Source organism: Chaetodon trifascialis, chromosome 15, assembly GCF_039877785.1.
Source record: "Chaetodon trifascialis isolate fChaTrf1 chromosome 15, fChaTrf1.hap1, whole genome shotgun sequence".
Classification (NCBI taxonomy): domain Eukaryota; kingdom Metazoa; phylum Chordata; class Actinopteri; order Chaetodontiformes; family Chaetodontidae; genus Chaetodon; species Chaetodon trifascialis.
In genome coordinates this window covers 15729305-15745524 of record NC_092070.1, presented here as the reverse complement: position 1 = coordinate 15745524, position 16220 = coordinate 15729305, and the positions used below count along the sequence as shown (strand labels likewise).

Genomic DNA, 16220 nt, shown 5'->3' with positions numbered 1-16220 from the left:
TGCTGCTCTGAAGGACAGGGAGAAATGAGGGGGGCAAATCATTCTCTCCTCCTCCAGACCCGCTCCTCTCTGCGGTGTGTTATTGTTTCCCCAGCTACTGTAGGTGACATTTAGGCAAGCAAAGCATGAATGTCATATAGGAGCTGTCTGTCATCTGAGGGAGAAAGACTTGACACTTAAAGCTGGCAAGGCAGGCAAAACAAATGCTGAAATATCAGCTGCTTTCAACTGAACATTGCATATTTATTTTTGCTAACTTGACCATGAGATGAGATGCTAAACTTGACACTGGCACAGTAGACTGGTGGGTCTGTTGCTTTGGGTTGATACTGTGTTGACAGGTGAGTATGGCTTCATTTCCTGTTTGTGGATGTGCATTTCAGCTTACATGATCACATCAGAGACTGTGACAGTTACTGAGGTGTTTCGTGTAGTTCGTTACAATCAGCGACATGAATTAGTCTTCTATTTATTTAATACACAGTGGCAAGTATTTGTTGTTGTAAGCCATTGTAGCAGAGATGCACGAGCCATTTAGTAATGTGATGAATGTCTTATTGTCAGAAGTAGTGCTTCAGGGAGACTGTAAGACTCCATTTAGGCCTCTGCTGCAAATCATTTGTCTGGTTTACTATCTTGAAAAGCAGCCTGGCTCCTGTGGTGCTATCGTTCAAGGCTAGGATCTTTTGCCGTTAAGGGGAGTCCAAAAGTTTTTCAAACCATTCAGCACTCCCTGTCTGTCAATTAACCTGCAGTTCCAGAAACACACCATTGAGAAAGAGCAGCAGACCTCAGTGGTGATGAGAGACGGCCTGTCAGCTTCAGGATCTCGGATTAAGCTGCGATGTTGGCAAGAGACTGTCCTCGCCAGAAAAAAAAAGTCAGCATTGGGCATTTACCAAATGGCAAAACAGACCCATGTTTGCATTTACCTGACAAGAGTGATGACTGTTTTCTGTCAGAAGGAAAGGTGGAAGTCATGTGACATTGTTACACCGCTGCAAAACCTTGAAGGGAAGACAGGCCTCTGCTGTTTGTTTGCTGCTGATTTTGTGCCTGAACCTAACCAAACCTTAAACCTGCATTACCTGATGCTTTGGCCACTTTAGAGCAACAAGCTGAAAACACAAGCTCAAAGTTTGTCTCCACCAACTCTTGAGGGAAATATCCAGCTCTTTAGCTGCTAAATGCTCCGCTATGTTCATCAGGTAGTCGCTAACGTTGTCTGTCAGCTGTTGGGTGCTGTAGAGGTAGGATACATCCATGCATCCATCCATTTTCTATACCGACTATCCCTTTACGGGGTTGCCGGGGGCCTGAGCGTATCCCAGCTGTCAACGGGCGAGAGGCGGGGTACACCCTGAACCGGTTGCCAGTCGATTGCAGGGCAGGTAGGATACAGTGGATTATAACTAAGCTTTTTTTGTTGAAAGCACAGTGAGCCTAAATCAAAACAGTAAAGCTACATATAACCAAGATAATACACTCAAATAGGCTAAATTGCTCCGTCTAGAGCTAAAGGGAAACTACAAAGTAACATAAGATTTTCTGTGGGTTCGTCACTACAAGCGATCCCCTTCAAATGGCACATTTCATTCATTGTTCATGTAAAAATATTGGTCATAACAGCTGTAACCATGGTGTTGTTGACGGCCATATGAATCATTTCGTGATGATTTTAGAAGGCAGTGACAAACTTGCCTTGTCAACAGAGGCGTCAGGTCAGAAAAGTCATATGAATCATTTTCGAAGGCAATGACAAACAACATTTAGCCTGTAAGACTTGCTGATGCGTCCTTGAGCGAGACACCAGCTCCACTCGTGCTGTTTTGAACCCGAATTTGCACTTTTGATTGCACTCAAACAAAAAAATCCCATAGCATTCTCCTTAGATTCAAATCGATCAGCTCTCAGGTATTGATCCAAATGAGGCAGTCTCATAGGACACAAACTCTGTTTCACTGCAGATCAATAGCTCTAACTCTGATTAGAATACATTCTCTATACATTTAATAAAAAGTGTCTTATTGAAAAGTCTGGCTTCAATGCTGATGGTCTTATTTCTTTGCAGCTGCAGTTACTTTTACATCTGCGTGTGCATGTGCTGATGCTCAAGTGCTTGATCATGCTTACATGTCGCTGTTGTAGAAACGCAATAAAAGCAATGAGGGAGATGAAACCTTCATCTGTGCGCCTTCATTCATCTCTCTGCGTCCCCGGGGCATGGTCTGCCTTCAAATGAAATGACCGCCTGCCTACCACATAGCTGTTAGTTAAATGTCATGGCACCACCGCACCAGATGGTGATGAGAGAAACTGTCAGTAAATAATGCAGTGATATGAATTTAAATCCCATTCATTTATAATCAGTGGAAACTCTGGCATTTTAGATGTTCATCTGAGGCGAGCGTTGCATGTGTCATCGTGGATTTTTCTGCATCATCAGGTTCTGTGGAAGTTAGCGAGGGCATGACATGCAGTTATCCTCATTCATTACCTCATCACTCACACAACTCCTATAATTTGGTCTCCTGGATGGAATATTATTAGCATGTCAGCTCCATTGCTTCAGCAGGTTATTGCCTGTTCTTTACTGTATTGGTGCGTGATGCATTCAGTGGAACGTAGCTCAGCAGAGGCAAAGAGTCATGATGAAAATGACTCGCCAAGGTTCAGCTGCTTTCATGTCTCCATTTAAACAGATGAGACGCTTATGTGCACACTCAAGTACTCCAAGACGAATGAAGCTGTCCTATAAACCGCCTGCCTTTTGTCATTGTTGAAGCATTTTAGTTTCCCCGAAGGAATGAATATAACCAGAATGTCTTAGTGGATGGATTCATGTCAGAGGTGTTTGACTGCCGCTCCTCTTTGTTATGTGGGCATCTCTTCATCATCTTGCTGCTCTTTCTTACATAACGCCTCTTTTCCTCCTGCTCACCAGAAAAGTGCTTTTTATGTTCCTCTGAGTTCGTTGCAACTCTGTAGAAGGAAGCTCTTTACCTGTGAGGGGGCTGACAAAGGTCAAAGCCATTCAGACACTCTCAGAACGAAAATATGATTTGCTGACTGTCTCTCCTCTGCCTCTCCTTTCAGTGTCCAAAAGCACCATGAAAGATCTGAGACAGCTTTGTCGTAAACCAAAGCGCTCAACCGCCCCCTCAGCTAAGTCAACTGCAGCTTTATTATATCAAAGGGTCTCCAAGACAGACAAGCATGGATTAGCTCTATTGTTCGCACTCCCATTACCCTTTAACCTAAAATATTTAAATGAACTGATGCTTTTAGGGTTAGAAATATTCAAGACAAGTGAGGCCAGTTTGAAGAAAATCATGTTTTTGGATAGCCTTGGGCACAGAGTTTTGGATCTATAGTTTATAAAAAGAAAAATACACCATAAAAAAAGTATAGAAACAAAAGATTTTTTGGGGTGGCTTTCTCATGATGAGGAGTGAAGACTGTTTTCTGCTTCAGGAAAAACATTTGCAATCTTAAATGCAGGGCTAAACCCAAGTTTTTTGAGTTTCCCACATCCTCAGGGGTTCTTTCCCTGTATTTTATACAGTCCCTTTAAAGTCCCTTTAAAATTTTCCTAAAAACCTTCCTAAAAGCCAGCGGTACTGCACTGTGTTTGCACAAAATTAATCATCCAATCATCCTCTACATTGTTTCTGTATCATTTTTCCTCTTAGTCACAGCAACTATTGACACTACAGTTTCAGGGAAAATGTGATCCTTCTAAAACCCAGCTCTGTAAAGCATCTTGCTTCCCTCGGTTTGCAGATATCACTGCTCCCTCTCCCTTCCCAGTTGTACATTTGTGCACTAAGACATGTTTTTGCTCTTTGTCCCAAGTTAAACAATTGGGTAATTGTTAATATTTCACAGAAACACTCACACAAAATCCAACACTTATGCAAAAAAAAATGTTTTTCTGTCACTCTCTATCTCTTTTGTCTTTTTGGAGTGTTTTATCTCACAAATGCAGAGGCGTCATTATTTTTGTTGTGGTTACTCTGGCTTTTTATCACAGTCCTGCAATCCTTTTATCATCCAGACAGAAGGACCTTATAGCTTTTGTTTGAAAAAGAAAGAGTGTGAAAATGGATTTCAATTATACCCAAACAGAATAGTAAGTGGCCTCTAAAAACTGTAGGTGGCTTCAACATGAAAACATGATGAAGTGAAAATTGAACATTAACACTAATTTTCGCATCATTTTGTCTAATAACCCAAAACTATTAACACAGCATGGACTGTGCATTATCCAGAGTAATTATGACTGTTCGTGGAACAGCAACATACTCTTGTTTCCCAAATGTAATTTTTGAAACAACCAAAACTACAAAAAACAAAATAAATGTGTCAGGCTGGTGCAGAAGTCTCAGCAGCTGATGTCTCAAAACTTCTGCAAGGAATTCTGACTGAAGGAAAGTGAGAAAAACAAAATAACAAACAAAGGGTAACCATTACTGTACCCTTTATTTGGGAGTAAACATCATCACAAATTTGACCAACAATTGCAACAAATATAGTATCTCAGCTTGGACTTTGACACTAACAGAACTCTTGCCTTGCAGACTGCAGGGATGAAGCCGTGGGCCTTCAACAGGCAGGGAGGCTCAAATAAAAATCAAATCAAGTTGCATTACAAGAAATGTAGGACTTTATTGCAGACTAAGATACTGTATCTTAACAAATATCTGAAGGATTTCTGTGAAGCATTCACTCCTTACCTTGAGTTTTCCTCTAGCAGCACCATGATGTTAATTCAGCTAATAAATCATAAAGCAGCTACAATCGATATTTTTATATTCACAATGCATCAAATGACAAAGTGAAAATGTGATAGTTGCTGATAAAGATGAACCTACAGAGAATTCTCACCTGAATCTGCAGCTCCGCTTTACGAAACTCTTGTGTCACTTTCAGCTTATTGTTTAGCTGTTCGCCCCACAGCTTCACCGTTTTAGTTCATTCTCACCGTTTTCATACCGTATTGCCTTTTGTCGCCCACAGCGGGCAGCTGTTTTCAGCAAAGAAAGCAGTCACATATTGCTGAACATGGCAACATTCATCAGGTCACCAGAAACACTCTGGATGTGTAAATAAGCGGTTTTATTGTATGAAAGCATGTCATTTTGGCATTGTGCCAGTAACTCTTCTTTTTCAAGTTTTAGTGTAAGTAAAGCGGCTAAAGGCTCCAAGCTTTTACAGTCCCGCGGTAAGCCGTAACAAACAAGATGCTCCCCTGGAAGCACACACTTTGTGGAGAATCCCCTTTGCATAAAGCACCACTCATTGTTTGCATCTTATGGGATCTGAAGGTATACCATAGCTTATCTTAGCAGAGAGTAAATAGTATAATATTCAGTTGTATATTACAGGCTTGGCTGCACGGTGGCGCAGCAGGTAGTGCGCGTGCCTCACAGCAAGAAGGTCGTAGGTTCGATTCCTGGGTCGGGCCTTTCTGTGTGAAGTTTGCATGTTCTTCCCGTGCATGCGTGGGTTCTCTCCGGGTACTCCGGCTTCTTCCCACAGACCAAAAACATGCTCATTAGGCTGATTGGTGACTCTAAATTGCCCCTAGGTGTGAGTGGGAGTGTGATTGATTGTGTGTATGTGCCTTGCGATCGGCTGGCGACCTGTCCAGGGTGTACCCCGCCTCTCGCCCGTTGACAGCCGAGATAGGCTCCGGCCCCCCCCGTGACCCCGAAAGGGATAAGCGGCATAGAAAATGGATGGATGGATATTACAAGCTTTTTGAAATGCGTAGAAAGGGTAATAGTCAGGATTTGAAGGTAGCAGCTAAAGAGACAGATATTTCCCTCAGGAGTTTTGAGTCTTTCCTCAATGACATACACAGCTCCAGAGTGAATCATAATGTTGCTCCATACATGCTGGATGTGTAAAGAAGCATCTGCCTACTAACAAGTTCGCCATATCAACTGAAGAGGTGATGATATGTCAGTGTTGTGATCACTACCTGCTTCTACTATCCCCCAGTGGCCAGAAAAATCAGTTACTGCAGGTTTTATTGAAAGACAGCATGTTTACGCATGCTGTTATTTTAATAGTTTGTTCACTAAACAGTCACATTTGGCCTGAATCTCATTAACAGCGTATACTGTATATGTGCCAGAGCGAGTAAGCACCTGCTGATGGATTCCTTGGCAGAACCAGAATAATTAAGCTGCTGTAAAAGTTTAGTGCCCACAGCCCACGATGTGTCTTTGCACAGCACAGCTTGTTGTGCTGTACATTTGATGTCTGCGGTGTTAATAAGCCTGCAGCATGTCAAGACATTAGTACTGGATCTAAGATGCTGTTGGGTTCGTAACAGCAGAAGAAGAAACTGTGGCTCAGAGCAGAGGTATCTCAGCAGAGGTCATCCCCCTCCCACGCAGTGTGACTGTATCAAAGTCAGTAAACGCTATATATGGCTTTAGGTGTTTTCTGAGCTTTTCCATGCTTGTTGTCTTCTCCTTTGTTTTATCACCGCCTATCATGTTAAGTTTTTATCCGCCTTGACTGGAGATGATGAATGTGATTGATATGAACAGAGATCCATGTCAGGTATTTTTTTTATACCAAGAATAGAAAGCTTCTTTACACCAAAAAAAGCAGACTTTAAAGAGAGGAACTGTGTTTACAAGGTCTGACAGGAGGACTGACAAGATATCAGTTTGATTGACAGGATGAGCCCCACACACACCTCTGTGACACACAGTACGTGTCTCTGGAAACGACTGGCACAGATGTCACAGTGGATATCATGATAATGAGCTCTGCGTGTGTGCGCACAATCTCAAAAACTGGCTCACGACTAACAAGGCGAACTTCTGCATCTGCATTCCTGGATGGTGCGTGGGTCAATTTATTAGGATGAAAATGTATAAGTAGCACATTTGCAGGTTAATGACTTCTGTTCTTTGTCTGAGCAGCTGTGAGACCTTTCTGCCTGCTCACACTCAATCTCCATCTTCCTGTCGCTTGACATTTTACCCATTCCATTCTTTCCCTTCATAATATATTGAAAACCTTAAATTATTGAATCCCTCTTTTACATTCACAATTCTGAGAAATGGAAATCAGTTACAAGGTTGACATCCAGGTATGCACTGGCAGGGGTTATGAACCGATCGCATTTACCTCTTGACTGGACCACTTGCCACTAAAATCAACACGCAATTAGTCTTTCACCGCTGCTTTTCTCACCAAAATCAGAAACTGGAGAGAAGAAAATACTTTTTACCATGAAAGTCAGGATCTTGCGTGGTACAAACTTAACCTTTAGCTGGTTTACTAACACTTTAACTTGAAAAAGAAGGGTCACATACATCCATATGCTTACTTGTAGCTTCAGAGCAACTTGGAAACCCAGGCATGGTTGCAATATTTTCTTTTGGCTTGCTTTTTCTCCAAATGCTGTGAGCTGACCTTGTTTCATCCTCAGCTCATCAGTAATTTTTCTTCCTTTGGCAATGTGTGCTTGTGTTTCTTTGTTGCTGGTTGCTCAGAGGGCCAAGATGAATCACATTAACATCTATAAAAGAACTTAAATAGAGGAAGAACAACTTTCCTCCAAGCAAAGCAGTCATTTTATTCACTTTAAATCTTTCGTCGAGATGTTCTTTTTACTGTATTAAACATTTTCCTTCACAGGCCTTTTCAGCCACAGGGTAGGTTTAATGTAAAGCAAAACTCACACTCACACATCATAATCATAATTTATGACAACACACACCACCAGTTTCCACACATAAAGACTCTTATCTGGTTTATTTAACTCTATTTAACACAGTGGAAACTTATGACCAACTGAAAGAGACAAACGAGTCTAGGGCCAGCACTTACGTTCAGCTTCTACAGCACAGAAACTAATTGGTGGAAAGCGTCGACAGAAGTGAGGATATACGTCTCACCCATGCTCGCTCTATGACTGCAGCTTTTCAAAGCACATCAGTCAACCAGACATGTCTCACACCCATGTTTGCTGGCAGATAGACACGTCAGCTGCTCTTTTATAAACACAAAGGCCTTTCTCTTCCCTGTCAGGCCACAGAAATCAGCTTACAAAGCTGTTGTTTTCAGTGTTTTCTGTTTTTTTTTTATGTGAAGTTTTATAACACAGATGGGACTTGATTGCTGAGGTCTTTTATTAGAGATTGCGGGTGCTTTTAAGATCTGCAGAAGAAAACATGCACGCTTTGGGAAAAAAATGCTGCTTGTAAACTCTGGCTTTGAGTAAATCAAATATAACTTTTTGATGTATTTCTATACAATTTCTGTGTGTTCCTCGCGTGTCAGACAGTGACACAGTGTCACTCAGTTCAGCTCAGCTGCCTCGTGGAGCTTAAACCTCCTCTCAGGGGAGAAGCCCTATTTTCTCCCTGTGCTCCTCTGGGGTGGCTCAGTCTGACTTTGCCTGCTGTGGGGAGCAGACTTCTCCACTCTGTCTGTTGGTGTAATCCTGATCAAAGCTAGGCAAGAATAGCATTGTCACCCATAGCAAATCTGCAACAGCGGGAAAGTTGGGTCGCGTGGAAAGAGACTGGAATTATAGTCACATTCATTATTTCACTCAGCAACATATGACCTGAGTTTTAATAGCAAAAACATTCTGTGTACAGTAAAAGGCATGCGTCATTTTTTTAGAACACACTGGGGAAATCATTCAGATTTTTTATTGTTTTAAGGGAAATATGGCAACATAAATCATGTTATCACTGGATTTCATCTTGTAAGTAAGCAATGACACACAGCAAGGATGCACCCATTTGTTACTCAGAACCATCAGGGAAGTCGTCCTTGGAGGCTGTTTGGAAAAGGGCCGGCGCTTTCAAAGAATAATTGGCAGGTGATTGGATAAACCATTAGCATGGGCTAACTTCAGCTAATCATAGAATGAAGCAGGACTCTGGCCAAAGCCAGTCGGGAGTAGAGCGAAAACATCTTTTCCACTGAGAAAAGCCTTCAGTGCCGTTCTTTGCTCTTCTTTCAGTGAGGAAATACTCCACAGTACACAAACACATAACTTAAACAGCCCGGCAAGATGGATTCACAGCTCGTGTGATCTTGTGATCTGGTGAATCCAGAGCAATTGAAGCCGCATTCGAAACATCCGTTCTGAGGGAAAGTTGCAGTGCAGGCAGAGTTTGAGCTCTTCTGACAGGCTATGCTACCAAAACGCACCTCAGCAAGGTTTCATTTCCTGCAGGCGCTGTGGATGCAGCACAAGCCGGCCAAGTTTATCTGTGAATATTCTATTTTCTCACTTGGAGAAAAAAGCAGCTAAGTGTTGTTTTGGTGCGCTCCAGCAGCACTGCACCTGCCAGGGACACATTACTGTATGTTATACTATTGAGACTAGATGACTTCCACCCCGGCCTCTTGCACATTTATAAATGACACCGTCATTTGGGGAAAAAAAATGAAAACTGCATCACAGCACCATGTGCTGACCTGGCTCGTCCAGTACCCTGGAGTAGGACACAGCTCTGCTTTTTCATCTCAGTGACAACAAGAGGAGAACAAGGCAACATCAGAAGTACCCTCACATACCTCTGCCAGTGACAACTTGTCTCACCAATGTCACAATGCAGCCGCCTGCAGCTGTCTGCCTGGCTTTTATCTTCCTTCCCCTCTGATACAGATCTTTGGGTCTTTGTCTTGTCTTTCACTGTCATTGTCTGTCTCTCCATCTTGCTGCCTTTTGGCACGCTCTCTGTCCCTCTGTCTCTCCCTCTGTCACATCAGTGTCTCTGCCATTGTTAGCGTCTCACTTCTGCAGCTGAGCAGGCATCAAGAGTTTCATCAGTGCATTTTTAGTTCCATGAAATTTAATATATTAGAACAAATAGTAACTTCTGGATTTGTTCTCGGATGATTGCTTGGAAATACTTGGAGCTTCAAACCGGCATTTTAATTGATCAGACCTCTAATCTACTGAGAGTCAAAGGTAATGTATTAAAATAGGAATCAAGCTGCTTAATTCCACTGGGTTTGTTAAAGATTTTATGGCCCTTGCAAACAAAACAAACTTCCAGCTGCATTTGATTTGCCACACAATTTGGAGACTTGCCATTGCCAGGGCAAGGAGCAGGGAAATGTATTACCGCCCCTGCTACGGTGCCACATTGTCATTGACATTTGGCTCCCTGAGCATTTGGCCAGAAGTATTAGTCTTGAATAAAAGATGAACCCAGCCCAGTTCCTGCAGCCAAAGCCACTGAGGATATTATTTGGAGCCTGGTGTATATCTGCTCTCAGCTGTTGTTCTAAATCGAAAGCTAAATAAATGTATTTATTTTATCTATTCATTTTTAAAGTATTTGCCAGAAGCAGTAGCATGCTATCGTCTCTGCCTCCATGCTGGTATGAACATATGTAACGACTGTTCTCCACAGCAGAAATCGACTGTTACTGATTATATTCATTTGTTTAATTACAAATTGAATCTAGTATTGCAGTTTCTTATTATGACCACTGGAGTGTGCACGAATAGCATGATCCTAAATACAGGTGCAAATGACAGCTAACCTGAGGCGGACAAAACATTCATTGAGTTTTTCCTGAAGGGCTGTTTAATGAAATGTAAAAATGTAGTATAAAAGAAAGCATACTGAGTAATTTTTCAAGGCTTTGGTGTTTCCGTGTTTAGCCTACCTTAGCTCGAACACAGGAGGCAAGAGGAAACTGCCAACCTGCATTAAAAAAATCTACATCTTCCAACAGGTCCACAGGGGTGTTGTTGTAGTTTGTTTGCACTCAACCGAGCCATCGTATTCAAGAACCACCTGGGTTTTGTGTAAATTAACTTATTTACATTAGTGAACTTCATGCGTCGTAAGTTTCAGTGTGTGCAAACTGCAGATGTCATCCAGAACTTTAATCCACATTGCTATGTGGGAATCAGGCACAAGAACAAATGTGAAGTGAGAGACTAACGTGAGAAATAAAGGCATGTTCAGATATTATAGGGTCTTTATTACTGCAAAATACAGAACTCCAGAGCTGTGTTTCAAGCCTTGTTTGCAGCCTATAGATGAGATGTTGACAACAGGGAGTCACTGTTTGTTCAGCCTGTCACAGAGATATAATGGCCCTCAATGGTGGGCTGTTCAGCATGGTATCTTTATTTATGTGCGCCTGTTAACTCATCAATTAGCACTTCCACAGAGTCTGATCTCCTCTACTCAGGAAGCCTGTTTTTCTCCCAGCCTCTTTCTCAGCCAAGTCTTTCTCATCAGCATAAACCCAAAGCTCCTCTCTCAGCACTCTTTCATAAGAATAGATTTGCAAGAAAAACATCTCGTTATCAAGTGTTATGTATGAATAAATGGTCAAAATCTTCCCTCAGGAAGTATAAAAGCAGTCACTCGTATCCTCTCTGTGAGGCAAATGGTAATGTCTAGATCCTGTTTGCTGCATTGATCCATTTTTGCTGTCTGCCGACTCACTGCACATGTCATTCCTCTCCTGCGATGAAAAGATAGGAGATTTTGGTAATAGGTGACAAGTGGCATCATCTGGAATCAGTGATTGTATCTGTGAAATGACCCATGGGGCAGTGGGAGGGGGGTTGCGCTATAAACAGCTGAATGATCTAATTACAAGCTGTGGTTCATCAACAGTAATCACAGCATATGGAGAGAATCACTCAGAAGCAAGCTATCAAATTTTATCCTGCAGAGGCTTGTTTAGACTTGTTGGAGAATGAGAAGTTTTTCAAGGTTGGATTGATGAACCCTCTATTAGAACTGCCAAATGTCCACACAAATATGTTAGTGAATTTGGTTCATACAGACTATTTTTAAATGAGCTGTTTTCCAAGAGAAGCGCTAACGACCAGCAGTGGACCGAGCGAAGCAACATGTGAGTTGAATTATGCATGAAGCAGATAATTATCCACATGCAAAATGTTCCTCTGTAACATTTCGCCCCTTCAGCATTGTGTTGAATGCTGAATTTGTGATGCAAATTCAAACAGCCTAACTCAATCTTTTTCCAGTTATCTCCGCGCAGCAGAGGGCTCGGCCGGACCTGTGTCTAAATGGCTTTAAATGTTCCTCTAAATCGGTCCTCCACTCCCCACAGGTGGAGCTCGCTGCCTTATTAAAGAACCTCAGAGCCGCTGTCTGGTTTCTCAAATCACCAAACCTTTTTGACCTTATTAAATCCAAATTGCAAATGTGATGCAGCATTCATTTCAAGGCAACACAATAAACCAGAGGACAAAAGACACAGGTGAACTGGCTCCTATATAAAACTCTCATAGCTACTCATTATTCAGTCTACCTGCTCTCACACAAAAACAATTATAGTTTAGCTAAATGTGGTACAAAATGATGACACGGAGGCAAATGTAATCACAGCAGTGTTGTACACTTACAATTGAACCCTGTATTAGTGAACCAAAGCTCTGTTTATTTCACCTAAATTAAAGGTCAGAATGAAGCAGCATTAGATCACAACTCAAGTCTTCATTTAAGCCTTTTCCTTCCAAAGCCATAGAAAGCCATTTTTTAGTGACTTCTTGTGTGAGTTTGCAGTATGATGGGGGTTTTAGCTGAGTGAAATGCAGGTATTTTATTTATAAGCACTTGAGTGTTTGAGCATGGTCGTACAGTTGACTGGGTGAAGGATTGGGGTTCCAGAGTTTGGATGTTGGATGGTTTTGCTATAGCTGCAGACTAAGAAAGGCTGGGAGTAGGTTTTAAAGGTGGTGTGGATTGAAATGGAAGTTATGGTCCTGTACTTTTTTTTTTTTTTTTTTTGGCATGTTTTGTTTCATTAAGATTTGTTTGAAATGTGATTAATTGCCAGCGAGGCTGTATGTAGTCAGTCAATGCTAACAAGCTCACAGTGACAATGCTAGCATGCTATTGTTTACCATTTTCACCATTTTAGCTATGCACGTTTGTGTTTTGAGAGAGTTTGGCTTAAAATGTCAATCCTATTTCAGTATTTAACACGATAATGTAAATTAGAAATTCTCCTATCAACACAACTTCCTGTCTATAAAGATTCCAGCTGACACGTACGTATAGTGTTCCTTAACCACACGTATATGCTGTGAAATTCACAGGCGGCAGTGTCAACACATTGCAATCTCCTGTTATTTAACAGGACCTTTGGCTTGAGGTGAAATCCCTATGCAAACACAGACGTCAGCAGAATTAATTACAGAGGTGCTGTCAGAGGGGAAACGCTGTGGAGAAGGACCACTAAAGCAAAGGCGCATTGATCACCGGCCAGTCAGAAATCCAATGTGGAGCAATTCATTGAGGGTACAGCTTAGCTTTGTGCTGAGATGAGGGACATTATTTCAGCAGGAGAGGTTTGCAGGTGTGTGTCTGACTTGATTAAATGCTCACGAGCGGTGAATGGATGGTTCAGGTGCTGTCAGGGCTCATACAGTCAGATGTGCAGTTTGTTCCCCTGTAAAGCTTTATCATCCCTCTGTGTACATGTCGTGAAAGCAGGATGGAGCAGATTAATTAAACTGATGAGTGTTTTTTACACTAGCTCTCAGTATTTCTCTCTCTCAAATACTCTTTCTTGCTTTTATCCCTTTTATCTCGTTGTCCTTGCCTCAGTTTTTCTCTGTTTTCTTCTTTCTTTTACTAATATTCATCTTCTAAATGCCGTCGTGGCTCTCACTTCCCTCCTCCTCTTTGTTCACGTTATTAGATTTAATGCTCAGGCTCGTCCTTGTCAAATCCCAGACAAGGTTTTCTTCTCCTGAAGCCCTTTTTATGTCTGCTACACATTTCCTTTTTATTCTTTGCTCTAATCTCACACTGTTCCCTTTCAGGTTTTCACACTCATAATGTCTTCTTGCTTGTATCACAGCTACTCTCTCTCTCATCTCTTTGTCCTGTATTGTTACCAGGCGTGGCTGACTGAGATCCACGAGTACGCCCAACAGGATGTGGTGCTCATGCTGCTTGGAAACAAGGCAAGGCATTATGGGAATTTTTTGGGACTGCAGGTAGAGACAGTAGACTAAAAAATATTCTAGATGTATAACAACCACAGATGGCAGTGTTGGCATTTAATGTTTTCTCTTAGTTTGCTTCCTCTTTGATGAGATGAGATTCGTTTAGATGATATAGGTCTGGCAATATAAGATATAAGATCTTCAGCTGGAACCAATGGGAGTCTGCTGATTTGTTTTTTTCATGGGATTTGTTGAGAATAGCTAAAATTTTTTGCAGTATTTGAGTTGTCTAAAACTGTTTTATCGGCATCAGTAAGGATACACACGTGCATCGTGTATCAAAGACTGTATATGTTCAAGTTTATGTTGGAGATCAGTCAGTCAATCATTGGCAGCTATCTGGCTGTTATATTTCTAAAAGAACAATTAGTCTGCACACATCTGACAATATCTCAAGCTGCTAATTTGCAAATATCAGTGTTACACTTTTTTTTTTTTTCGATAGCTGCCATTCACATCCCTCCCTCTGAACAGAGAACAGATGTCTCTGCCTTGGAGCTCTGTCTAGTTTCAGTCCCCCACGCTCCATATCAGCCCTTAATTAGCAAATTGAGAGCCAATCTTGACTCATTAGCTGCCATCAAACCTGAACACCAGGAAAGGCTTGTGTGTAAACTGTGAACAAACAGCGAGCAGATCTGCACGGTGGGTGGGTGGGTGGGTGGGTGGATGTTGTGGTTTTAAACGCTGATGTTGGTGCATGATGCGCGCCTGTGTGACCTTGTTTTTCCCGTCCCACCAGGCTGATGCCACTCATGAGAGGGTGGTGAAGAGAGAAGATGGAGAGAGGCTCGCAAAGGTGAATTAATGAGAATTAACAAAGTGGGTGGGCTCAGTTTTCACTGTCCAGACGCCACAGCTACGACAATGAGAAGCTGCACCAAGCAGGAAGTTGTCAACTCTATCTTTTGATTCTGGTGAAATCAACAAAGCAATGATTTTTTTCCTTTCATGTAATTTACCACAGGTATTTGAAGACTGATTGAATGCCTGTGGCAGAGAGTATTATGAATATTATGAATATTACATAAAGGTGGGATTATGTAGAGATCAGCTCTCATTTTCACTTAATCTTTATCACATTTTTCTCTCTGCTGTACCACCTGCAAACCAAAAAAGATAAGGCAAAGAGAAGCCAGACACCTCGGATGTATTGCCCTCCTGTAGATAATAAACATTTGACAATGAATGTTTATCATATAGATCCCTGCCCTTTTTTGTCACCATCTATTGAAGTGTTATGTTTCTGTGATAAACTCCAGCAGGGCCACAAATACAACCACTGAGCTCCGAAACCAGGAGCAAATATTTCCTACTATCCATCTCCCTGACTGTTGCTTAACAGCATGACACACAAAACAAGTAGCAAACAGCCAAGCGATTCTCTTCAGAAGTGGGAGCAATAAAGTGCCGCTAAGTAACTTAAGGCTCAGCCTGCGAGGGGAAAGAAGCACATCGGTTATCGCAGCTGTGGGCTGAGACAAATTCCCCTGCAGAGGAAAAGCTGGGAGACACATTTATCACATATGAGCTGGATTTGTCCAAAGTAAACAGGTTCGCTATTGTGCTGTGAAGTTCTGCTGTGAACTTTTGCATCATTTTTATCCAACAGCCTGTTGAAAACGGTTGGGCGAACCTCTCCAATAACTGTCATTGCTTTGACTCTGCAGGAGTTTGGCGTTCCCTTCATGGAGACCAGCGCCAGGTCCGGCCTCAATGTAGAGCTGGCTTTCACTGCTGTGGCGAAGTGAGCATCATTCTCTCATTTTTACTGCTTTACTTTGCTGTCAAGCCGCTAATATCGCTCTCTCCAAAGCCACAGTCCAAACCAGACTCTTTTGACAAAAACAGCAATTTTACATTGGAGAACACAAGAGTGGCTGATCTGCTGCCAACGCCATCAATTTGTTTTGTGTTTTTGTGTGACTTTGGTGTTTTAAAGAGTTTGTTAGCATTTGCCAAAAATCACACAATAACACAAACTAATCAATCATGCCAGCAGTAAACCTGTGTTCTGGGAGGTAAAATTACTGTTTTTGTCAAAGGAGTCTGGTTTGGACCATGGCTTCGGAGAGAGGGATATTAATGGCTTCTTGAAAATAAAAAAACAATCCCTTGAATGTGAAATTGGCCTTCTAGTGTCAAACTCTGCACGTACATCATTTTCCACAGTGAAGGTCAAACATCCAAGTGAAGTAAGAAAGAGTGGAGGGTA

General features: G+C 41.9%; 1 protein-coding gene across 1 annotated transcript in view; it reads left to right on the top strand.

Moving 5' to 3' along the window:
* LOC139342923 (ras-related protein Rab-26-like) overlaps nt 1–16220 on the top strand; it is a 49206-nt gene that overhangs the window by 31280 nt on the left and 1706 nt on the right. Inside the window, exons 6-8 of the mRNA XM_070980226.1 lie at nt 13898–13963; nt 14748–14804; nt 15676–15752. Coding sequence (XP_070836327.1) covers nt 13898–13963; nt 14748–14804; nt 15676–15752 — 200 coding nt within the window. The remainder of the gene's footprint in view (nt 1–13897; nt 13964–14747; nt 14805–15675; nt 15753–16220) is intronic.